The 27,951-nt window shown below is 34.3% G+C and overlaps 1 protein-coding gene across 1 annotated transcript; it reads left to right on the top strand.

Moving 5' to 3' along the window:
• The first annotated feature begins 13 nt into the window (after positions 1-13).
• Positions 14-27,248, top strand: FucT6 (alpha-(1,6)-fucosyltransferase 8). The gene is made up of 10 exons (XM_089642245.1): positions 14-142; positions 6,856-7,495; positions 10,104-10,421; positions 10,963-11,128; positions 16,755-16,941; positions 18,891-19,128; positions 22,568-22,721; positions 23,761-23,934; positions 24,813-25,055; positions 26,204-27,248. The coding sequence occupies exons 2-10, from the start codon at positions 7,245-7,247 to the stop codon at positions 26,291-26,293; spliced, it is 1,821 nt and encodes a 606-aa protein (XP_089498371.1). The 5' UTR covers positions 14-142; positions 6,856-7,244; the 3' UTR covers positions 26,294-27,248.
• Positions 27,249-27,951: the final 703 nt, after the last annotated feature.

Genomic DNA, 27,951 nt, shown 5'->3' with positions numbered 1-27,951 from the left:
TTTAGTAATCCTAGAATAAAGTAACGAGTGATACAAATCTCAAAAAACAATTCCGATGTCACTTTTCCCACTGTGAATTATCAGGTTGCGCTCTTTGTAATGCAAGAAAACTAATTTATTTGGACAACAGCGTGATCAATGGGTATGTATATATTTTTTTCGATTTAGAACAGCCGGTGCAATGCATTTGTCAATAGTTAAATTACATTGATTTAGAAAAGTGGTCATTTCCTGGGTTACTTTCGCGATACAATTGAAGTGTTATTAATTCCTATATGGATATCGAATACGAGCCCTGTTCCAACTCTTCATAGAAAATTTTATAATGGATCTGGTTTATTGCTGTCAAATCATCCTCGGTGTCATTATTCATCAAACAAGTTCGTACTAAAATTTGTTTTACTTGTCATTAGATTTATTTATAAGTATAAACCCAAGTGCCTAATATTTTTTTAAAAAATTATGCACAGGAGAGACTTTTGATTGAAAATATATATCTAATAGGATATAAAAATAAAGCTTTAAATACTTCGAAAACTAAAATACATTGAATTATTTACTTCAGTTATAAATCGGTTATTAAAAATTGTCAAAACAGTTTTATTTAAAAAAGTAAAACCTTTTCGATAATGTCCTTTCTAACCATTTCAATGATAAATGAAACTCCCATTTCATTGCCTATCTTTTGTGTTTACACTTTGAATACATGCTATTGTACAATGTACCCACTGACAATTATTATTCAAGTGTTGAATACCTCTATTCAAATATATTGTCTGATACAAACTAAAAAGTGTTATAACTAACGTATTTTCATTGTAAATTTATTCGTAACTGTGTAATATATTCAAATTGAAAGGTCTACCGGTATCAAACCTTTTATTGTTTAGTGTTAACTCTCGTCATTTGAAATTTATTGTGTTTTGGATTAGTACAACGCTTACAATCGGTTTTACGACATCATTAATCAATTATTAACTACTGTCAAGAAGCCAATACTTTGAATTGCACAAACATTGCTAAGGAAAGCTAATGTAATATATTATGAAAATAAAATTGTACACACCACTATTTAATCAAAAAGGGTCAACATGTTTCGAAACCAATGATTTCTTCGTCAGGATAAACATGTTATGAAAATTAACAAATAGACAAGTATTTTTCTATGTATCTGTAGACAAAAATATTACGATGAGCGCTGATTAATTAATTATTATTATAATTTTTTTATTTAAAATAAATAAAATTAATACAAAAATAGTTCATTATTGCATTTATTTATAAAAACTAACATGTGTATGTATACATCAAAAAGTTGTATAACTTAACATAAGAATTAAAGGAGTGACTAAGATGTCTAAATAACAAAAAAATTATCAGTATCCAGTGTAAAAAAAAATTATCTATATAGGTATCAATGTAAAAATAAATTATTGATACATATATTAATGTAATAATAAATTATCAATATAGACATCAATGTAAAAATAAATTATCAATATAAGTATCAATGTAAAAATAAATTATTGATATACGTATCAATGTAAAAATAAATTATCGATGTATGTATTGATGTAATAATAAATTATCCAAATAGGTATCAATGAAAAAAATATATTATCAATATAGGTATCTATGTAAAAATAAATTATCAATATAGGTATCAATGTAAAAATAAATTATCAATATAGGTATCCCCATTGTATTTATATGTAAAAATTTATTTAACATAAATAATTATCCTTTTTGATTAAATAGTGGTGTGTAGATAGTATTTTATTTTCATATTATTGAAATGACACCACATAGTGATTTTACAATGTTTGAATAAATGTAATATATACGTAAAGGAAATGTATCCCCTTAAATTTAGAATTTAGTCGATAAAGCAGTGCTTCTGAACTGACAAATGATGTACTATGTGGAAAACAAAATAGACCCAACATGGCTGAAGTAACTATAAGAATATAGATTTTTGGAATAAGTCATAAAAGGAAATTAGAAAGAAATTGACTTAATAAACTTAACATTTCAGGTTAATTTGTTCGCTTTTGGGCAGGGGCGGTTCTTCCCTTAGTTCAATTGTTTTTTGACCCTCCAAAGTTAATAATAGCAATCACGTCATTATTAAAAATCAAGATTACATTAATGTGGGGAGAACAGACTTTAAAATACCCCACAGAATAAGAAATCTATTGTCACAATTATTTTATCAGTAAATCGGTTTAACCAGTAATAAATCATTTTAGACATCATAAAATTAAAATGTAACATAGAATCGTATAAATAAGTCATCTAAACGTGGTATGACCACACTTTGAAAATGACCTTGAAAGCCGAAACAGCTGTAACAATAATAAAAACCAAACATTTATTTATATTAAATTTAACAAAAATTAAATGGAGATCTACAAATTAAACACGAAAACAATTAACAATTTTTTTATATTTCAATAAGATAAATATTTAACTCACCACTGCACTTTTAGGCTCAGATTATGGAAATTACACTTCGTTTAAACATAATTTACTGCAAGAATCAACTATTTACGTGCATAAAATAGGATGTTAGGTTCTTATTTTGGGTTTTATTATTATGTAATGAGCAGGAAACATTCTGCTTGTGCGCTCATATCTGATTTGCAATAAGTTTTATTGTAATTAAATTGTTTTAAATTTAAAATAAGTAAATCCTTTCTTCTCTCCAAATAAGAATCCAACAGAGCTTTTAATTGGTTTATATTAGTAGAATTGATGACATGTTGTGGAAGTTTTTACCATACATCCACTACCCTATTGGTAAGAAAGTGTTTCCTAGGATTTGATGCAAAAGGTGTTTTATTAATTTTCTTGAGTGTCTGCAGAGATTTAAATTTTTGTTGTTGTAAGAGATTTCTTGGATGCATAAAATTTTGAATATCTATTAAGTCTCCCTTTCTCTTTTCTTTTTTTTCTTTTAATGTTTTTAATCTTAGTTCCTTGAGTCTATCTTCATATTACCGGTCTTTCAAATCTCTTGGTATATTTGTAAATCGTCTTTGTACTCCTCTCTATTAGATTTGTATCTTTTGCGAAATATTTAAATATATTTTGCATATTTAGATTGAAACCAGGCTTTTGCAAACGTAAATCCATACCAAACAAATGAAAAATGGCGGCAGAAGATCGTTTTATAAGGAAAATTTTGACCAAAAATGGATCTTTAATTCATCTTTTACTATCTCTGCTTATACAGGTGTATCGGCACGTACCCGACAAACTTTAACCAGCTATTCCTTAGCACATTTGGAGTAAAAAATGTTATGGGCACTTTGCTGTCCGGTAACATTTTTTTTATAATAAATTTACTATTCATATTTTCACCACATCTCACCAATGTTTTATCCTTTGTCAAAGTTTGAAAACCCATCTGGCAATATTTTGTTCGAGTTTCGTTGAATAATGTACGTACGTACCTACGTTGGCGCGCTTTTACAATCACAACGAAATGGCACGGCACCATTCGTCTCATTTTTAATTATTATTATTTAGTGTGTACGAAAGAGCGAAGACACTTTTTGACACACTTGCTAATAACAGCTGGTGAACACGAGAAACAATGCAAATGACAGTGACGGAGTGTGGATTTTTTTATTTATTTTTTGTTTTTAATAGAAAAAAAATGTTACCGGACAGCAAAGCGCCCATAACATTTTTTTCTCCAAATGTGCTGAGGAATAGCTGGTTAAAGTTTGTCGGGTACTTGCCGATACACCCTTGTATAAATAGTTGCTTTTACTAATCAAGTTGAAACAAAGTGTATATTCCATAATCTACGCTTATTAATAGTGCGGCAGTTAGGTAAATATTTACCAAAAAATTAATATATTTGTTGTAAATATTCAACCACATTGACCTGCTCACTGGTTAAAGAAACACATATTTTTTTAGGACTGGCCATGTGCCAAAATGGAAAGAATGTCAATAAAGATTTAATCTGACCATATAGCTCTGATAATGATAATTATCCATACCAATTGTATTGGATTGGGTCATTGTTTATATTAGCATATCATTTGTGATTTGAATGACTTTGTTTAAGCATCCTGTTAATGGTGCAAACTGGAAATCATTACTTTATTGTTTTATTTTTTGATTTATACTTTTGTAAATTTATTAACGATTTCCACAATTTATGATTTCTAATGTTTAATTCTTCTGAAGCCCTCTCCTTTCGGCGGTTGACTATAAACAGAGCATTCTGTATCTATGTCAACATTTCATTTTGGGAGGCTCCCGGGAACCATTTATTGGATAACCAACACCCTGCTATTGGTCACCCCAAGCAGTGCGCTACGTTTGGTGACTCGACAAGGGTGTCAGGGTTCATCCTGTGAGGTGTGGATACACTGATCCCTAGATTCCTACCCACTCCCCATACCTTTTTCCTTACCAGAACTTCCTCTTCTTCCTTTCCTTAAAATACCCTTTGCGCAGCATCCCCAAACATGTCATAAGCACTGAGTGAAATTGTTTTGATACATATGAGGTGTGTTGAAACAAAGACAGCAATCTCCACTTCTTTTCATTTTGAGTAAAATGCAATAAATGTTTTTTTTTGTATTTTTCCAATACCTTATGTATCACACCAGCTGTTCACACTTTGTATGGGGTGGCGGTTTTAAATATCATATTTCTGGGTCTCTGATTGGCCAAACAAAAACTGCTGTTTTTGTTCCGTAACCTGAAGGAAATCGCCATGTTTGTTGTGGAACTAAATATTAAAATTCAAAAATGTATGGAATATTGTCGTTTATGCTCCGAAACCTTTGCAGCAGTCGATAGTATTTTTGATTCTCTATCCATCGCCATATCTAACTCATTTTACACCAATGGTGGAGATTGCTGTCTTTGTTTCAACACGCCTCATATGTACCAGAATTTTTGTTGAATTTATCTGAAACCAGAGTGTTTTTTTTTTTTTTTTGATGCAAATTTTCATTGTTCATAAAAATAATATTTAAATGCCGTTCGATTTATTATAATTTTTTTTTAGTACATTCCTACACAGAGCGCCGAATATTCGTTCAGGCATGTGTAAAACCGCATATGTGATTTCCAATGACAACACTGCATAATATGTGTTTTGGTTTTATCTCTCTCCTGAACAATATGTTTTGTGTCAAATTCACGGTATTGCATACCGATCGTTGAAATATTGCTAAAAAAGTCACTTCACATTTCTAGAAATATCATAAGTGATTTTTTTACACCTCATCGAATCCTTATCCCATTCACAACATGCTAAAACTAATATTTTGGTATACCTTATTTGGTTCCATGATATATTTTTTAAATTTATTTTATTTATGGAGAAAACAGAGATACAGACAGTAAATAAAAGATAATTTTGTAAAACAATAACTTGAGAATTCACCTTTAAAAAGTGATATAGAGTAATTAAAAGTGAAATGACTCCGATCAACAACCTTCTGGTTTAGAGTACCTAATTCATAATGGTTTGTTTATTACATATTGTGATATCCTTGATATTAATATAAGAGCTCACCCATAGATGGCACTCGTTGCAATTAGTCTATCAGGTTAACGACAGATGGCGTTAACTGTCGAGTATTGTAATTGGAGTCCACATTATTTCAACCGCCCACTAATTAAGGGTTCATTGATATTTCATCAAAATGACAATTTAACTCACCTTTAAAAGGTGATAGTCATTAAAAGTGATGAAACAAAAACTAGGTTTAATAGTTACCTATTTAACCTAGTTTTTGTTTCATCATCACTTTTCATGACTTTATTTCACTTTTTGGAGGTGTGTTGAATTGTCATTTCGATGACATACCCGGTCACCACCTTATTTTACACATTGTTTGTGGGAGATCCTTAAAAAAATTGCATGTCCGCCTTACTATTGAGTTTGGCAGCCACCTCTGTTCTAGAGCCCTAAAATACTTAACTGTGCATAACTGGGCAGTCCGTTTGATAGATTCCTCTATCTTAACAAACGGTTTGCAATATTTAAAGCATAGGCGTCAGGTGGGAATGCTGTCCTTGTTCTACCAGTTTTTCGGTTCACTGGTGTAAAGTCTAAAATGGAGTTTTTCTTGTAGTATTTGAATACATAGGTACCAAAAAATACCTGCTTCGCAAAAGGGAAGATATCGAAAAAAATATAACGATATAAATCGAGCACGCTGGAAATCAACAAATAAACAAACTACAACTTACGAACTAGCAACAGTCGTCACCAACAGCGGCGACGCAAGATGTTGTGTTAAAATTCCGTTATCATTGTAATTTTTTTCGATTATAAAATAAAATTGTAATAAAATTTCTTATAATTAAATTCGTAGAGTTATTGCCGAATAGTAGACTGGACATAAAACATGCATTTGAAATACAATAACATAGCAGTAAAATTGAATTTTTATCTTTACATTTCTTCAGTGTTGTAGAGATATTCGTTGGTTCAAAACGTTCTCAATTTTTGTTTCTGCCTCCCGCTGTTACAAATTATTTTTATTCTAAATATATTACGAATTTCGTTCAAAATATCTATCATTGTAAAACGTGAAAAAATTTCCCGCTGTACGGGGAGTGGATAGATAAAAAACCACCCGCAAACATTGTGTTAATAATAATTAGGTACCACAAATATTTGATAAATATGAGTACATAATTTTTTTCGTTATCTGAATACCACACGATATTCCCAACTGCTCCCGACTGTCTGGAGCCCCGGGGACTATGGCATCCCTAATTGGTGTATTCTTTTATTTGAACCATGCATGAAAACATTTTGTCAAACCAATTAAAAAAACTGTAATTTTCATTTGTTTAATTTTTGTTTTTCAGATGCGGATCATATGGAATCTCGTTAGGGCCTAATGCGAGGAGATAACTCAATGAACCTTGCAATGCAATGAGGGCACTATGAGATTATGAAAATAGTGTAGTAATTAATTAAGAATCCTCAGTTTACATATTTATTTTCTTCTATATTTAATTATTTTATTAAAAATCTCGTGTTTATGATTTGCATTTACTCAAAGTAAATTTAATTAATGCAAATTTAGACTTGCTCATTTTTTATATGTACTGAAGACTTATGCTTTCTCGTGGGAATGCTAATCGAACAGAACATTAGAATAGAAATTTATTAAAACTTGAATCTCAAAGATCGTTATAGATACTCAAATATTTTCTCATGTAACGGTAGAATTTATCAACTTTTTACAAGCTTTATGAAAATGAAGATGTTACATCGTCAAGCGGTTTTCGGACGTTGGGGTCAGGTCCTTATATTCCTGGTGGCTCTCTGGATATGCTTCATGTTCATGATCTCCCTGCCAATGCTCTGTTCCAACCCCAGTAAGATGGACCGATCAAGTATTGAACCTGTAAGCAATCGACTATCCCAGGCCTTCCTACAAATAGGAATGGTCAAGAAACAAAATGAAGAATTGAAGTCGCTTTTCCACGATTTTAATTTAAGGTGAGTAATTATATATCATTATTATCATCTCGCTACATTCCAGGGTGGGATTTGATTCTGTATAAATTATTTCATATTTCTAACTATGACGGTAAGGGAAACGCAACGATTACTATGAGACCGTAGAGTTATTCCCAAAACCGAACAAGGAAGCCTGAGGAGTTTAACATTTAAAAGTAGATGTATTGTAGTAAAAACTACTTTGTTTTTTTACAGGTTGATTTTTTAATGATCTTTTTTTCAATAAAAGGCAATTATGTTCTCTTATCATGTTTAAGGACAGGTTGTTTCGCAGAATTTGAACAATTCATCTATTTATTTATTTATTGCATCTCACTATACATAAAACACTTTTTTTTCTCATCAACCAACCAAAAATCAACCTCACTAGGACTAAGCCTGTATCGACGTTAATAATTTACATTTGAGTGAAGCAAACATAAGAGTAATCACAAACATAAAGTAATTCTACATACAAACACAAAATATTTCGAAATTAAAGAAAAAATAAGTATTAGATGTGTTACCAGATGGGTAATTTGACAGTATATTGTAACAATATTTGAACCATAACTAATCATTATTCAAAAGAAGAAGCAAAGTAGATCATAAAAACAGATAGGGTGACATTCAGTTTTTAGCAAATGGGACTTATAATATATATCAAATTTCAAAGTTGATTTGCAAGTTCTATGAAGGCTCTATTCAAGTTCTGTTTTGAATTCAGTTTTGTGAAGCAACTGCCAATAATGCTATAAAAATAGAACTTGAATAGAACCTTTACAGAAAATGCAAATCAACTTGGAAATTTGATGATTTGTTCAAATTCTGTGAAATAACCCGTCCTTAGTATTACATTTTAATTAGTCATATTATATTTTACAGTGTTCAGGTAATAAAAAAAACTTTTATAGCTCCATATAACATGCACACATGTAATTTCAAATGACCATAATATATTTCAATGACATTGTAACTATGTATGTCCAATAGTTTATCAAATTGCTGATACATATTTGACCTACTCTAATTAATCTAAATTGGACACTTCATACTGTTGTGAAGTCTATCATGATTTGTGTAAAATAAATCTGTGATTGTGAATAATTCTGACTTACATCAAACGACGCGTAAAATATGTTTCGGGGCTTGCAGATTACCAGGGTGAATGAATTGTTGCAATGCTTTTTATTTTGTTATCACCGAATTATGCTCGAACCGTGAATACTTTTAAGGTAATCTACTGCTATTAATGTGAATTTTATGTTGAATATCATTATATTTAATCGGAATGGAATTTCCGTGTATGCAACCCAACAATCATTTGTGATAATTTCAATTGCTCCAAAAAATTAGTCTATTATAATTTTAGACCTCTAATGTAGTTTTGACTGCCTCCGTGGTCGAGGGGAAGGCTCTCGACTAGCTAGCCGAAGGTTGCGGGTTCAAATCCTGCCATGCGCAAGTAAATTTTATTTGATTAATTTGTGTTATTTCAAAAAAATTTTCATTTAAAATAATATATAGTATACTTACGGTGCGTTCCAGATTAAAATATATTCTCAGTATTGTCCTGGTGTAAGACCACCATTCAGAATCGAAACTTTGCTTGAAATGGCTTTAGCCGTGTTTGGTGATCAGATCTGAATAGCCAGGTACCCCCACCTTCCTCTTCCCATCTCCTTCCCCTCCTCACTACTTTCTGCCTCACAATTGGCCATATTTAATTGTATCATACTTCGACTAAGAACTGCCATATAAAATACATATTGTTATGATGCCCGTGCTGTCATTGGTATAACATACTAATTATTAATACATATTGTTATGATGACCGTGCTGTCATTGGTATAACATACTAATTATTAATACATATTGTTATGATGACCGTGCTGTCATTGGTATAACATACTAATTATTAATACATATTGTTATAATGACCGTGCTGTCATTGGTATAACATACTAATTATTAATACATATTGTTATGATGACCGTGCTGTCATTGGTATAACATACTAATTATTAATACATATTGTTATAATGACCGTGCTGTCATTGGTATAACATACTAATTATTAATTATCTAGTGTCGTTGAGATGTAAACTGATTAAGCTCAATTCTATATTGGTACTGCCACACCGGGATCAATTTATTGGATAACCAACACCTCTGCCATAGGTCACCCCATGTGGTTCGCCATATTTAGTGACTTAGCAGGAGTGCCCGGGTTCATGAGGTGAAGTCTTGGCTGTGGTTATGTCTGACCCTTCTACTCCTAGGCTCCAAACACACCAATGAAATCGAAAATCTGATCAAGGATTTTTAAATGCTTGATCAATTTAACTTTTGAAAGCCTCCATGGTCGAAGGGTGAGGCTTGTGACTAGCTATTCGGAGATTGCGGGTGGGTCAAGACTCTTGTGCGTTTTCAAAAAGGTAGGGTCAGTGTGTCCAGGAGTGACAGATGTTCAAATCTATCCCTCCCACTGCGTTGCAAGGCAATGTGTCGGGATAGTCCTGCTGGAGGTCAAAAGGTCTGTAAGATGACATGAGTTTTCTGTCAAATCACTGTAAATCTCACTGTTTTTTTTTTTTTTGTATTTCAGAGATTTTACCAAAGAACAACAATTAGAGATGGTGAAACAACTGGACGAATCCGTGAACAAAGCCTTGGACAACACCAACGACATTCTCGAGAGCGCTAAATCTGGGAAGAGCGCGGCGTGGCGCAAGGACATTGATCAGAAATCCAACCCTTCAATAGAATATGAAAACGTCAGGAAAAAAATCGGCACAAATACACGGGAATTCTGGAATTTTGTACACGCGGAGGTTGTCAAGGCGCAGACCATGGACCATTCTGAGAATCCAGAGCTATCCAAGGTTCTTCAGAATATCCTCAATCTCGGAGTAGAGCATAAAAGGTACGACTGTAATAATTTTTAACCTTTTCACTTCCTTACTTTAACTAACTAACCATCACGCTTTTTCTCACATGGGTAGGCAGAGATGACTCGGTCTTGGCACACACTCCTTGCCTCATTCACATTATCATATGTACTCTTCTGTTATTTGGACTCTTGACTTAGCCCGACTCAAGTATCTGGTTCACTTGATTGTCCCATTTCTTCCTTGAGCGTCCCTGACTTCTTGTACCATTCACATTTGCGACGTATATTCTCACACTCTTTTCTTCATTAATTCGCTCCATATTCCCAAACCATCTAAAGTAACCACGATCATGCGAACTCTGGTGTGATATAAAGATAGTATCCAACACGGCCATCATCTTGAATCGGAATGTAACAAATAAATTTACAGACAGTTGAAATGCCAAGTTAAATCACTCAAAATGTTTTCCCATGTAAGAATTTTTTTTCCGATTCCCTTATGAAAGAGTTTCTCTGTATGTATTAGATATTTTTTCTACTGGGTTTGTTTTCAGCGTTTACTTGTTTTTCCCAGGTCCCTCTTGAGTGATCTCCACACCCTCCAGGAGGTGGATGGCTACGAGAGATGGAGGGAATCGGAGTCGGCCGCCCTCAGTGATCTGGTCCAGCGGAGGCTCCATTCTTTGCAGAATCCGGCAGACTGCTCCAAAGCCAAGAAGATCGTCTGCACCCTTAATAAGGTAGTCCTTTTTGATATATGAATCTTCATAAGAGTTCCAGCTGCCCGTAACCAGTGGGATCATGGTACATCTAATTGGGGTATACCACTGAATACATAGTACACACTAGAGATGCCTTCCATGTGGAATGGAAACCAATTTCGCCACGTGGTTCAAGGCTAAATACAGTCCTAGGAGCGCGACTTCCAAATTATTAAGTCAGTGCTGTCGCTACATAAACTTCACCGTTTAAAATAGTGTAATCACTCTGTTTATTTAATACTAGCACATAACTGTGAAAATTCATAGATTGGGGTGGTCTGAATTCTTGAAAATCAGTTCCAATTTAAAAAATGACAATCATAATATTTTTCTGTTAAAAATCTTATATACAAAAATCAAGGTTTGTTGATTCATATTTTATGCACTGCCATACCGTTCATCCGATTACGATAAAACTTTGTCAATTTATTGCTTGCATTTGCGCGAAGGTTATAGGCATAGTACAATTAACTTACAGTAGGTTTTATATATAAAAATCAATGTATGTTTGTTTGTTCATATTTTATGCGCTGCCATACCGTTCATTTTGCAACTTATTGCTTGCACTTGCGCAAAGGTTATAGGCATAGTACAATTAACTTAGGTTATTAATGTAGGTGGCGCATGTATTGTACCATGGACAGTCGGCAAAAGATAAACAGCAAACGTCAAACGGCACATGTCATTCGAAGTTTATCGTACATTATTATCATCGATGCCGATCAATGTGAGTGAAATTTAATGGAAAGTGTTTATCCCAAGCGCTATTTTTTTTTACTTTCATCGTTAAAAAATATTTCTTACAAATATTCATCACTTAGTAGATCTACCAGCGCAGCACGAAGAAATAAGCGAATTCGAGCTTCTCAAACAAACAAGGAACGACAAGCGAGCAACGAAGCAGATCATTTTTGAATTGCTTATTCACGTGCATCAGAATCAGAAGATCGACATGCCGCAAGAATCAAAAGAGTATGTTTAAGTGCTACCCTATCGCGCGCATCACAATCAGACGACCAACAAGCAACGAGAATCGAACGAGAACTTCACGGGCCACCAGATCGCGCTCATCAGGATCAGAAGACCAGAACATTCACGAGCTACCTGATCTCGACGAACAGTACATGTTGATTTGAATCTTGCTGCATTTATAACCCACATAGGAAAAATGGTTAAAGTGTGTGGGCATTGCGGTACACTTAAAGTTGCCGACATTGCATCCACCACCTGATCCATTGTTGTCATTGCTTTCGGGTGACTGTAAACACTTTTTGCAGAAAATTCGAAAATATAATTCAGCTTTTCAAATAACATCTTTTGGAGCCGACAAAGTTTTCCAAGATCAGTATATGCCTACTTTCAAAATCCAACAACAAATATATCACCGTGTTGGTTCATTTCTACCAATTACCGTCGCTGAATCTAAATTTCTATAAATCTATTTTATGGGTGACAATGATGCATAAGTTGATTAACACTGCGATGCAATTGCAGCCACCAAACGCGACATTATATCCTATTTCCAAACTATCGAAAGCTATAGAAATTTGTATTCGTCTGACGCATTGGGCCATATTTAACATTAGTTTATCATTAAAAAAATAATAATATTTGACAAGTCAAAATATTTCACCAACAAATATAATATGTCTCGACGCCATCTAGTGGGAAATTTAGCACTAACAAAGCCTTTCCTACAAAAATAATATTGAAAAAATAAAGTATCAAAAATATTTCGCATGTTCCATCAGAACTATTCTGGAATATGCTTCGCCAATTTGGAATCCGCAATATAAACTACATCGATGGCATAGAACCAATTCAAAACAAATTTATGAAATATCGTACCTCTAAATTCAACAATAACACTGAATGTATATTTTAATCTTTGCAACAAAGGCGTGCAGTAGCTGATATGACATGTACACACAGAATTTTGAATAGACATACAACGCTATTCCACACAATGTACATACATATACACACACATACCTGCACTCTTATGCACTACACACATCACCTAGTAATTATTAAATTTACATAACACATATAAAACATAACAAGAAAACTTAGCAGGTACCAATTATGAAATATTGATATCTTCTGTAAATCACTTTAACCAATATAATTTTTGTTTCTACAATTTTTATTTATTTATTAATTTTTGTGAAATCGACAGTTTTCATTTATTTCAGTTTGTACATAAGTATTATATAGCCAAAATAAACCAATTATGGATTTCCTCCTTGTTACTTTACCTTTACTGAGACAGAATATGAATTCAAAAATTTATACAAAACAAAATATTAAATAAAACGAAAAATTTACAAAATTTATCAATACATTTATAGCCATGGAGAGAGGTTGTAGATATAAATCAAATTATAATAGAAATATAAACAATAGAGACGTAACATTAACCATCAGAGAAATATTCTTTAATGGACCTCTTGTATTTGGTAAGTTCGCAACTGAAAATATCAACCTTGGATAATACGCTATTGTAATTATTGCATAGTTCGTTTAATAATTATAAATAAATCATAAATACTGAAAGTATAAACCCCTCAGGACTCAAGTCAGAAGTCGGAATATTTCCGCTTTGCAATAAAATCCAAATAAATGGAATTTTTAATATATTTTTCATAAAAATAAATCATATTCATATTTGGTTTTTCAGAAAACCTTGCGTTTAATGTCTTTTGATAACTATATAATTCGATTTACGACCTATTAGAGTTTACGGCTTGCAAAACACAATTATGTGTTGCATAATATTGAAATTTACAATGCTACTAGGTAGGCAAATGTTATGGAAGTATGTATGTGAGTTAGTCGTAACAATTCATATTGTGATTTGATAAGTAATCATGTAATATGCATGGTTGAGAAAATTGAATCATATTTCATAAACGGGAACGGATTAGTATGCATTTTCATAAAATAATATTATTTTTTTTTTTATGTGAGTACCACACTTGTCTGTCTGGAGCCAGTGCAATTATGACATCCCCAATTGGGGTAAGTTGTGAGGAGAAGGAGATGTGGAAGAGGAAGGTGTTGATGTATCTGGCTCTTCAGATCTGGTCACCAAAAATTGCGAAAGCTATTTTAAGCTTTTATTCTGAATGGTGATCTTTCACCGGGGAGAATCTGAAAGTATCTACCCACTCACGAACAAACTGCAAATATATTATATATGGCCAATCACTGTTGGAATACGGTACTATTGGATGGGGCAGTGCAAATGACAACATCGTAAAATCACTAATTAAAATCCAAAAAGCTATAGTCCCTGTAAGAACTAGCACTGACGAAATCTTCAACAATCTTAACATCATGTCTATTAACCTTTTGAATGCGTTAATTTGCTCCGTTTTATCTATACCCGTACGCGGTACATATTTTCAAATACCTATGCACGCAATTAAATGTCAAATTATAGCATTCTGGCATGATTTATTGGACTATATAGACAGAACAGATTATTCTCCACAATATGATAACAAATCCTCGTGTGTCAACACTCTTAGATGTTTATAAAAACAAAATCATAAAATTTCATACAAAGACGTACCGTATCTTTTGAATGTGGTCCCGCCATTCACTCGGCGTGTGTGTACTTAGGTGATAGACACAAGTGGGACACCATGAGCACTTATCATTTTTTGTTATGAAAACTTTTTCTAAAACTGGACACTTAAATTTTATGTCAATTAATATAATAACAAAATTGAACTAACGCCATCCGTTGACAAAATTGTAAACTATAGCACTCGAAGGCGCGAAGAGGCTCACTTGATTATCGATGTTTTTTAATGAAATACAATTTTATTTTCAAGAAATTCTTGTAGATGTCAGCATCGTGATAGTTCTACGAAAGTTCAAGCGAGCGGGAAATAAATTTATGTCAAAAGACCGCTGGAATATCGGCATTCAAATTTGCCGTATCAACAGTTGATACAGCCGCGTGTGAGTATGGACTTTTTGCCGTAACAACAGTTGATACGGCTGCGTGCAAAGAGTTAAACAACTCTATTCTAAAACATAACTCCTCTATACTCATAAATACAAAACACAAGAAATAACAACTAACACGTATATTAGAAACACTAGATCTCAAGGTCAAAAACATGTCCAACAAGCAACTACAAAATAAGCAAAAAGTTTCCTATACTATGGTACTAAACTCGACAACAAAATTCTGCTCTCATTCAAAACTCACAAAAATATTATAACATTTAAATCTCAATTAAAAAGTTGGATACAAAACGTAGGAAGATCAGAAATAGAAAATATACTGACACCAAAATTGAAGACTGAAACCGAAATCACCCAACTGCACTAAAAAACACCATGTAATAATATATTGAGAAAAGAGGAACGATATTTGACAACTCTGTGCAACTATTGGCTTACGCTGATGATATCGACATAATTGCGAAAAATCCCGATGATTTACAAGACGCCTTCATAAATCTTGAAAGTTCTGCCAAAAATATGGGTCTTGTAGTAAACCAGCAGAAGACCGAATACATGGCCGTAGGATGTACCCAACAAACCCCATCTCTCGTATGTGGAAGCCAAAATTTTGAAACGGTACCAAGATTCACATACCTGGGTTCCCTGATAACAAACAATGACAACACTACAGAGGAGATCCAGAAGCGCATCGTGAATGCAAACCGCTGCTATTTCCGCCTACAAAAACAAATAAAATCCAGACTGCTTTCCAGAACCACCAAGGTATTAGTGTACAAAATACTAATTAGACCAGTGCTTACGTACGCAGCCGAGACGTGGGTTCTAACTAAGAAGAATGAGCGAGCACTGGACGTTTTTGAAAGGAAAATTTTGAGGCGCATCTTCGGACCGGTTCTACAAAATGGATTTTGGCGCAGACGTTATAACAATGAGCTCTATACTCTGTTTAAGGAGCTAAACATCACAAAGTTCATAAAACTGGGAAGACTTCGGTGGCTAGGTCATGTGGAGAGAATGACCGAGCATCAAGAACCAAAGTCCATGCTGAGCTCAAGACCGAAAGGGAGAAGGAGCCTGGGAAGGCCAAGGTTAAGATGGAGCGACAACGTCCTCAAAGATTTGTCTGCCTTGGAGCTTCGAAACTGGAGAGAGCTGGCGCGGGATCGAGATGAGTGGAGGAAGACTCTTGAGGAGACCAAGACCCACCAGGGGTTGTAGAGCCAAAAGTGATGATGTAATAATATATTTATAATAACTTCATATTATCCATACTACTAAATTTTTATTATATGTAAATGAAATCCTCAGCACGGGAGATCCCAGTAAGGATATCATTATCTCTATTTGTTACAAAAAAGGAAGATAATAGAACGTTTATTATTTTAAATGAATAAAAAACACAATTATGAAATTAAATTTGCTTGCGGACGCTGAGATTTGAAACTAGGGACCCCGGATTAGTAGCCAAGGATTATAAAAGATGGAGGCTAATGGATGAGTAATCTGGTAGTCAGAAAAACTCGACATCCTACTTTGACCTCCATCAATTCCTCTACCGTACGAAGAACAAGAAATTGTCACCATAGATTGATTCAAAACATTTGTTTCTTTTTATTTTAAGGGTTGCGGTTATGGTTGCCAATTGCACCATGTGGTGTACTGCTTCGTGCTGGCCTATGCCACCGAGAGGACCCTCATCCTGCACTCGCTAGGCTGGAGGTACCACCGCGGGGGCTGGGAGCAGATCTTCAAACCCCTCTCCGATACCTGCACATCGCCTGATGGAGAGACCAAGGATCAATGGCCGGGTAAATATTAATAATTTTGGGAGATGGAACATTCTAATTTTTTATTTTTTTATTTTATTTTTTTTTATGTGACACCTCACAAGAGTGTCCCTGCCTGTGCAGTGCGCAGACAGGGGAACTATGTCACCACCCGGTTGGGCGGCGTTGTGAGGCGGAGTAAGGTAGGGGCTGTAGGAAGGGATTTGTTAATGCGGGCCTTGAAGAGGCTCGGATTATAGGAGGGAGGAAAAACAGATGCCGGTAGCTCGTTCCACATACGAGCCGACTTACACAAAAACGAGTCGTAAAAACGGCCCGTTCTCATGAAGCCAACGTCAACCGTGAACGGGTGTTCAGTTCGTGTCCGTCGAGTTTCGCGCACGTGCACCGGTGCATCAGGAATCAATGCTGCTAGCTCCTTGGAGCAGGCTCCATTGAAATACCTGTAGAACAGACACAGCATGCCTACATTGCGTCTATGCATTAGAGAAGGCAATCGGTCTGTTAACAACGGATTTTCAATCAGACGGATCGCTCTCCTTTGCACAGATTCAAGCAGGTTTATCAAGTATTTTGGGGCACCAGCCCAAAGGTGGCTCCCAAATTCAATAGTTGGGCGGACTTGAGACTTGTACAGGGTCAGCAGCTGGTCACTGTTGAAGAATCTCCTAGCCCTGTACAAGACGCCCAACTTTTTGGAGGCCTGATTTACTCGGGCTTCTATGGATCGAAACTTCTACTCTCTCAGTAAACCGTCGCTCTAATATTTTTTCTCCACCGTTATTTTTACTAGTTGATAACACAAAAATATGCTCTATAATTTGCCAGTATTCGTGCTTCAAATTCAATAGTTCGCCACGTACCTACGCACAAGCGCCTAGCTTTTTTACACCGACGGTTGGGTTAACTTACTCTTACACTCAGTTACCATACTGCCGTCTAACTTACGTCGAGCTGACCATTTTACCAGTCACCGAGGTTCATTATCATTATTTTAGGACATTTCCTCTGTATATATTCTAGCAAATGTATGATGTTTCAATCTGCCAATACCCCTTAATTTTAAGGTCAACCGATGACATAGCACTGACGATCTGGACCGATCATACGCAGTGCGTAGCAAATCGCGTGGCAATACAGCTCTTAATTCATTCACCCCCGTATTACCGCAAGCGACTAAACTAAAAAATGGATAGCTTTGTTTTTACGAAATACCTCCTTTAATTTTTATCATCTTTTGATTGTATTCACTATAATCTGCTGCTTTCACTAATTAGACACTTGCCTGGTTTTTGAGATGACCTATTAGTGCGAGAGAACATTATTTTTATAATATTATCATCTTACTATTATTAACGCCTTATATATCTTGAAGTACTTATTTATGCAAAGAGGAAGGAACTGACACAATATATCCATTACAGCATTAGAAGGTAATTAATATCGATGAAAAAAGACACTTAGCTATTGATGAGGAAAATCAAAAGGTTAAAATTAAATTTTGTAATTATAATATTATTCAATCCAATACTTTTTATAATTGCTGTAAGGAGATACATTCAACCATTACAATAATAAGTAATAAATATGCATAACGGGTTTGTTTGACATTGATTGGTATTATTTTATCTGATAGTGTTATTATCATAATGACTGCACAGTTTAGTATTGTTGTAAATGGAAGTGTCGCCCTCTGTTATTTTCAAAAAGAACCATTGAAATTTTCAAACCACGGCAGCTGGTTTTTATCTGCTAGTTTGATAATATTATGCAATATTACAAGCACTGAACAGAAAATCAATATAAGTGACAAGCCAATGATTTTTGATTATTTGTTCAAGAAATAATTTCAATATTTAAAAATGTCGCTTTCATCTCATTTTGATGATATCCAACCGTTGATAAGAAAGAGCAGAGAAAGAAGATGAATTCTCCTGTTTAATGTAATGCATTCATTTGATTTTTTTAAGGCAAATGGTACTCCCAAGTCCTGACGCTGCCTATAATCGACGCTCTATCTCCGCGTCCGCCGTTCCTGCCGCTGGCCATCCCAGCAGACCTGGCTCCGAGGATAGGCAAGATTCACGGAGCTCCATCCGCCTGGTGGCTCGGTCAGTTCCTCAAGTTTCTGCTGAAGCCACAACCCTCCACGGCCAACTTCCTCGAGCAGGCCATGAAGAAGATGGAGTTCAAGGGCCCCATCGTTGGGTTAGTTTGTTTTTATTCAGTTAAAACTATCATAGAATAAAGGAGAACACAAGAAATGCCTTGTGGGCGTGTTTCGAGATACAAATATTTGCCTAATCTAGGCTTAAATTAAGGCTAATTAAAGCTTAAATCTAAGCCAATACAAAACTGTGTTTACGAAATTCAAATGGGATGGAATCTATGATGTTAGGCGAGTGTAAGTGAGACGGAGTACTGGGCTATTGGGCTAAGTGGAACATTTGCTTCCATTCAAATTTGTATGGAAGGCATTTTTCTTCTTTTTCTATAATCTGTATGTTATTTTTTTTTTTTAAGGAAAGATGGGCCAAAATGTAATTAATTAAATTATTATTATTATTTTTCAATTATTTGATAAAAATTTGAATTTGAATATTTTTGAATTATTTTTAAAAAAGCTACCTACACATAATTATGCTTTCAACTTTTCAATGAGAATGATATTAGCACAGTGCCCTGTTAACAAATAAAGTAATCCAAGAAATTTTCACTAACAAAAATACACATCGTCATGGACACCTTTTATATCCAATCCTACAAAACACTTCCTTGCAAATAGAGTAGTGGATGCGTAGAACAAACTTCCACAAAATGTCATCGATTTATTAATATAAACCAATCTTAAGCTCAATTGGATTCTTATTTGGAGAGATGAAAGGATTAACTTATTTTAAATTTAACAAAAAACTCAATTACTATTGAATTTATTGTGAAATCAGATATGGGCACAATCAGCCAGCTCAAATAATAATAACACGGTAACAGGACAAATCAGAACACTTTTGAGAAACAATATAAAGTCATAATAAATGAAAGGAAAAAACCTATTCTATCATGATTTGTATCACTTTGATTTGTCACAGAACCCTCAATATGTAGTGAGTTTTATGATCTCATACTATACTTATACATGGTGTCCGGAAACTCGTAGTACAAGCGGGAAACTGGTGAATCTACATCACATTTGGAGTCGATTTTGTAGTATATTTTTTTTTGATTTGAGCTTTCGTTTTCGAGTAAATCGAGTCAGAAGTTGATTTTTTTTTTGATAAAATTCTTATAAATTATTACTGAAGATCAAAGTACCCAACTAATTAAAACTATTTAAAAATTTAAAAGTAAAACAAATAGTGACGAAAAAATTTAAACCCTGAAATAGCCGAAAAATATATTTTTTTGGTTTTTTTTTTTTTTTGAAAAAAAATAAAAATGCTCAAATCAAAATACTTTATGTTTATTTGGGTTCCCCGTGTGGTATACATTCTCCAGTTTCCGGCTTTTACTACGAGTTTCCGGACACCATGTATATGTATAGATACTAAGCGCAGTCCATAACTACATAAATTATAATAACCACGTGTATAAGGTTGCAGAAATTAATTTATGTATTTTGTTATGAATCAAATCTGTTTTCCTTGTCTGGTTTATGGAATCTAATTAGCATTAGCCGCCTCTGCGGTTGAGTGGTAGGGCTCTCGACTAGCAATCTGGAGGTCGCGGGTTCAAGTAAATTTTATTTGATTAATTTGTGTTATTTCACAACTAGCTGACGTGTACCCGGCGTTGCTAGGGGTTATCCTTAGGAGATGGATATGTACCAAAGTGGACTTTTCTGTAAACCTTTTTAAGATTAGTAGATAAGATTATTGTTACGACTTGATTACAAAACATCGACTTTCTGTAAATATAATATGCATGTATTATACATATACATAAACCTTCCAGAAAAAACTCTCTAAATGGTAGTGAAAACCCTATCAAAATTCGTTGCGTAGTTTAGAAGAACTAAGCGCACAAACAGACAGACGCGGATAGCAACTTTCTTTTATACTATTAAGAGATATATAAAGATTTATCAATTTAAAATAATAATGTAGTATATTTGCGGCACATTCCAGAGTGGAAGATACTATCAATTTCGCCCTTGTGTAAGACCACCATTGATAATTGAAACGTTGCTTGAAATGGCTTTGGCCATGTTTGGTGGCCAGATCTGAATAGCCATGTACTTTCCCACCCTCTACCTTCCTACCTACCTACCTTCAGTCTCACAACATAACCAATTGGGGATGACATAGTCTCACTGGTTAAATTCAGATATTCGCAATAAATTCGTAAAAATGCTATATATTTACGCGTAAATCGAGATTTCGCTGCCGATTTCGGTCGCGGCCTACCCTTTAAATTGAGATATTCGTAAAAATACGATATATTTCCGTGTAAATCGAGATTTCGCGGTAATTTTCCATCGCGGCCGGCCCTTTATTTCAAATATTTGAATTTAAATTCGTAAAAATAGGATATATTTCCGCGTAAAACGAGAATTCGCGGCCGTATTCCGTCTCGGCCGGCTTTTTAAATTCAGATATTCGAAATAAATTCGCAAAAATACGATATATTTCCGTGTAAATCGAGAATGCGCGGCCGATTTCCGTTGCGGCCGACCCTTTAAATTCAGATATTTGATGTAAATTAGTAAAAATATGAAATATTTCCGCGTAAATCGAATTTTATCGGCAGTTTTTCGTCGCGGCCGGCCTTTTAAGTTCAGATATTTGAAGTATATTCGTAAAAATATGTCATATTTCGGCGTGAATCGAAATTATTCGGTCGATTTCCACCGCGCCGTATTTTTTAACTCGGATATTCGAAGTAAAGTTAGTAAAAATACGATATATTTCCGTGTACATTGAAATTTCGCGTCCGATTTCCGTCGCGGTGGGCCCTTTAAAATTCAGATATTCGAAATAAATTCGTAAAAATACGATATATTTACGCGTAAATCGAGTTTTCGCGGCCGATTTCCGTCGCGGCCGACCCTTTAAATTTAGATATTTGGTGTAAACTCGTAAAACTACGACATATATCCGTGTAAAACGTATTTTCTCGGCCCTTCAAACTCGGATATTCGAAATAAATTCGAAAAAGTTCTACACTCCAGTGTAAATCGATTCAGATTTACAAAATAATAATACTAATTAAGACGATGTATAACCACGTAAAAATACATTTTTCGGCGTTTTACCGCCACGGCTGACTTTTAGATTCAGATTTACGAAATATTATGATTTATTTTCGCAAAAATCAAATTTTTTCGAATTACACGAACCAATTTTCGTGCGCGGATAAAAATAAATTTCGAATTACAAATTAACGAATTTCGAATTAAAAAAAATTTTGTATGAAAAAATTTTTCTGCGGAAATTTTTTGGCGAAAATTTCGAATTACGCGTTTTTTCGAATTATCGGGGTTCGAATTAACGAGGTTCTACTGTACATTGTTATAAATTACATGCTTCATTACAATCCCTTTCCCATTACATTGTATTAAATTACATGGTTCATTACAATCCCTTTCCCCTTACAAACACGAGTTTTAAAAAAAAATTATTATTTAATATTTTTAATGTTTGTTTTACAGAGTTCACGTTCGGCGCACGGATAAAGTTGGAACTGAAGCTGCCTTCCACTCCTTAGACGAGTATATGGCGCATGTCGAAGAGTACTTCAATCAATTAGAAATGGTCCAAAAAGTTGATAAAAGAAGAGTTTACCTCGCTTCCGACGATCCTAAAGTAAGCAATTTAGCGTTAACCTCTCGAGTGCCGACGTATCTTTAAGGATATCTTCAAAAAATCATTTCTCTGAATATAACCGGCTATTCTGGTGAAAATACTAATGGCAGATTATTAATATATAAATATATTGATTGGTAAGGCTGTACAATTTACAAAAACAGCATTTCGCAAAAACATTATAAGTATGTAGGTACATTATCACTTTTCAGAAGTCTTCATGCAGTCAGTTCCAATTTAAAAAATGAATATTAATAAATTCAAAGCAAATCTGAGTTCAATGAACCAGAGTTAATCACAGACACACAGCCGCACACATTTATTTTAATCTGAGTTCCAACTGCTCGGAGCAAGTGGGACTATGGCATTCCTGATTTGAGGTATATTGTTAGGCTAAAGGAAGTGAGCAGAGAAGATGTAAAAGAAGGAAGGTTGAAATCTGGCTGTTCAGATCTGATCACTAAACACGGCTAAAGCCATATCAAGAAGTGTTACGATTCTGGATTACACCAGGTCTACACTGAAAGTGCACAAGATATAGCCGTAATCATCTCTTGACAAGAACTACACGGCAGAACAGATGTTCTAGCATGACATGAGGAATGGTGCTGTTAAAAGAAATTTCTGAAGCAGTGGATGTATTTAATTCTTCTTTGTCTTAAGACTTTTTACTAACTTCCCAGATTTTAAGAATGTCAGAATGTAAATATTGTACCTTTTGTTATTGGATGAATAGTTTGTCGTACACTAGAAATACCTTTCATGAAGATTTGAATGGAAACCAATGTAGCCACTGAATTAATAATATCTGTTGGTTGTAGCCCATTTGGCACGCTCTCTGTATCTCTTACACTTGCCTGACATTGTGTAGTTGTGTATTTGAAATTTAAGTCCCAATTGGCCAGACTTTTGGATCACTAAACATGCTCACATTGCATTTCTTATATTCTTCTTTATTCTATTTCTACTTATTTTAAATTTTTCTTATTATAATCATTTATAAATTTGACGTAATATGGGTTTGCCGTATTTCTTTCAGGTGATTTTGGAGGCTGTCAAGAAGTATCCCAACTATAAGATAATAGGAGATACGGACGTGGCGAAAACTGCCGCCGTCTCGACGCGATACAGCGACAACTCGCTGCACGGGATCATTCTGGACATCCACTTGCTGAGTCGGTGCGACTATCTGGTTTGCACCTTCAGTAGTCAGGTATGCCACAAACCATTATCAAATTTATTGTGAAGATTATTTCTAATTTTTTTTTTAAACTAGTTCAACTTATTGCATAAACTCCATTTTGCAAAACTTTTGTTATTTTACTGTCACTATATCCCCTGATTAAATAAATTAAAATTTGGATGTGGTAAAATTTTATGTTTGGTTCTCACAGCAACATTTTTTCTCAATGGCGATGTGAAAATACTTTTACTTAATTTCTTTGCTGCTACTTGCACATACAGTAGAATCCCGTTAATTTGAACCCCGATAATTTTCGCCAAGAAAATATCCCCAGAAATTTTTTTCTTGCAGTGATCGTTTTTTAATTCGAAATTCGTTAATTCGAAATTCGCTAATTCGAAATTCGTTAATTCGAAATTCGTTAATTTGAAATTCGTTAATTCGTAATTCATAATTTATTTTGGTCCGCCCACTAAATTTATTTTCGTGTAATTCGAAAGCATTCAATTTTGTGAAAGTAAATCATAAAATTTCGTAAATCTGAATCTGAAAGACAGCTGTGGCGGTACAATGCCGAAAAATGTATTTTCACGTGGTTATACATTGTCCCAATTAGTATTATTATTTTGTAAATCTAAATCGATTCACACTGAAATGTCGTATTTATTTTAATTATTAATTTATTTCTTCATTCTTTGAAACAGTCAGTTCTTTTCAACCTTCTCATCTTTGTCGATCCACGTTTCTTTTTCCCAACTAAAGGAAGCCATCTGATGCCATTAATAATGTTTAACTACGTAATCATTACGCCGTTTCTCCGCAGGGGCAACCAGAGAGGATAGACCCCCACAGAAGTCACAGCGTTCCTTGCAGTAATTATTATACATACTTCTTAATTCATTCATTAGGTCTGCCGCGCCGCCTATGAGATAATGCAGACCCTCCACGTTGATGCGTCGGACCGCTTCACCTCCCTGGATGACATCCACTACTTCGGGGGGCAGAACGCGCACAACGTGATGGCCGTGCTGCCCCACGCTCCCCAGCCGCAGAACCCCCAGGAGATGCAGCTCAAGACGGGGGACATCATCGGGATAGCGGGTAACCATTGGAACGGTTACAGCAAGGGCATGAACAAGAGAACTAACCAGGTAAATACATTACTTATTCAATGAAGATAATATTAACAACTCTCTCTTGCTGACGCCTACTTATTAATTTTAACAAAGATTCTTTATATCGAGCAATTTTGAAAATGAATGTTTTTACAGTATGCTGTTTTTACTGTAATTTTTTTTTTATTTCATCAGAATATCAATACTCTGTGTGGCAGTACTGAGTTTTTGTCCATTTTGTCTGCGATACCTATAAATATCTCGCAAAATACACGCGCAATTGTCTCTTTTTAAATTTAATTTAATTTAACCCACTTCCTGACATCGGATCGAGCTGAAACTCAGCAAATAGATTTTTGTCGATCAACTTTTGGTGGCAATCAAATGCAAATTTCTGTGAAATTGGATGACACTACATCAGTTAAGGGGCCGTTCAAGTATTACGTAAGCAGATTTATTACAATTATTTACCCCCTCTTCCCCCTTGTCACCAAAAGTAAGCAAAGCTCTTACCCCCCCCCCCTCCCAGGCTTACGTAAAAATTGGTACCTATATGCATTTCTCTGTTAATGTATTCTGTTTTATAAACAATTCAACTTTGGCGAAAGAGGATCAACGGTAACACAAATATTAACTTGCTTTGAATTGCTTACAACATGTCAAATCGTCAATCGTACTGAAACGAATCAATAGATTGATGGAAGAAATTTTGACAAGTGAGTAGCGCGGGGTACTTCCCCCATTCGCTTCTAAGCGAGTACCTAAACGTATTAATTATTTGTGGGAATCCCCGAATATGTATTTGGTTTTCAAACATAGACAATGTGCGGGTTGCTAATGTGTAAAAAAAACATAACTACTGCTGAGCAGTGCTGACGTAATCACTATCTCGACCCCCCCACCCCCCCATGTCATCAAAAATAAGCAAAGCAAAGACCCCCCTGCCCCCCTATAGTGCTTACATAATACTTGAACGGCCCCTAATGCACTGAATAAATGTCGGTCCTACCCATTCTTTCAGTTCATTTGATTCAGCATAGTCGACTTCAGTCCCTGGGGAGGAAGGTTCAATCCTTAATCAAACCGAAAAAATAATTTTTAAATACATATTTATTTCTTACAGGTTGATTTTTTACAATGTTTTTTTAGAATTTTGGGGGTAAATTATTTCTTTTTTTTTTCAGGTTGGCCTTTTCCCTTCCTTCAAAACTGTGGACAAATTAGACATAGCCGAGTTCCCAACGTACACGGATGTTCCCTTGGTTCCTGCTTAAGTGTTAACTAGTTACTATATTTATCATCTAAATTAAATAATCAAACTAAACACACGGCAAAGACGATTATTCAAAATGTGTCAGTATAATATTGTGATAAAACTTTAAACGTTCGTTACAGTTTTAGCTGTAGTGAATATTATGTGGATACAATCTACTTGGAAAAGTTTAGCAAGAACTCTTTACGCATCAGAGTAATATATTATTATATTATTTGAACGGTATCGGAACAAAGACGACTTTATTATTTTATTAAACTGGGTAGGTACTTTTGAAGACCCGATTGTGCTTTAAGACGAGATTTGTATAGCGCCCTTGAGTTAATTTTTCACGAAATCAGCATTATATAAATTGTCTTAATATATTCCATTTTAAATTATGACTCGATATTACACATGTATTTTTTACTGCAAAAGAATAATCATTTACTTTCACTGTCGACAGGTTTTTTTACATAATTTTGTGTACCTAACGTGAGCTTTTTATTTAAATTATTTTGTTAGATATACAAGCAACCAATTGATAGTCTCGCCGACATGAAATATTGATATCATTTCGACAAGCTGTAGACAAACCGTGTGACCATATTTTTGGCACCAGGGGGGTTTGAGAATGCTTGAATAAACTACGACATAAGTAACTAGTTGATCGCCGAAGAGCGCACATTGAAATAACCATACCCTGGGCAGAAAATTCATGTTTGCTAAAGTAGGATAACGATTCGGAGCGTAGTCCACTGTGGGACTTTTCTGTGCTGGATCTGAATATTCTTCTTTAACCGAACAGCCTTCAAATCGGGTTGCATAGTGATGCTAAAAATTAAAACTTTTGTTTACCCGATTTGAGATTTGTAGCTAAGTTTTTTAGGCAACCAGCAATTTGCGTGCCACATTGTAAAAAGACTAGTAATTTGTAAGATTTTATTTTCGCATACTAAATAGTGATATTACAATACGAGTTACCTGTATTCTGTAAGATTCATTTATTGACAAATTACAGGAATGGAGACGGTCGCGCCCCCTCTGCGTTCCCCGTAACTTGGTTTGTTCTCCCTTTTCCTGATGGGCTAATCTATTAATTTGGATGTCTATTGATAATTACATTTCTTATGTTCCGATAATGTATTTTTGTCAAATTATAACCACCCGAGTGATAGCTACCCAAATATGGGTACTTTCCGTTATCACCTAATATTTTTGGACGCTAGCATAATTAAACTTCTATTATTACCAAAATATAGATTACTCTTGTTTATAAATTTTATGATTTACCAAAATATAGATTTCTCTTGTTTATAAATTTTATGATTTACCAAAATATAGATTTCTCTTGTTTATAAATTTTATGATTTACCAAAATATAGATTTCTCTTGTTTATAAATTTTATGATTTAAAAAAAAATTATAACACCTGATATAGGATTCCTGGAAATCTATAGCTCGCGTCGACAAAGTAGCTGTGAAAATTACATTGGCCATAATACTAAGAAATGTAAGGCACAGCTAATTTAATGCACACTTTTTATTGTATCGCCATAACAATTGGGTCAAAAGGTTTATTCTACTCAATAATCTTCAATTTTATTTTTATAATCATGAGTGAAAAATATATTTTTTTTTATTTAAGTCTTTGTTCTTTTACTGTTCATTTAATTGTAT

Source organism: Hesperophylax consimilis, chromosome 18 (genome assembly GCF_061612785.1).
Source record: "Hesperophylax consimilis isolate HC1 chromosome 18, BYU_Hcon_1.0, whole genome shotgun sequence".
NCBI classification, from domain to species: Eukaryota; Metazoa; Arthropoda; class Insecta; order Trichoptera; family Limnephilidae; genus Hesperophylax; species Hesperophylax consimilis.
The sequence above is the reverse complement of the archived record's forward strand: the minus strand, read 5'-3'. Positions and strand labels throughout refer to the sequence as shown.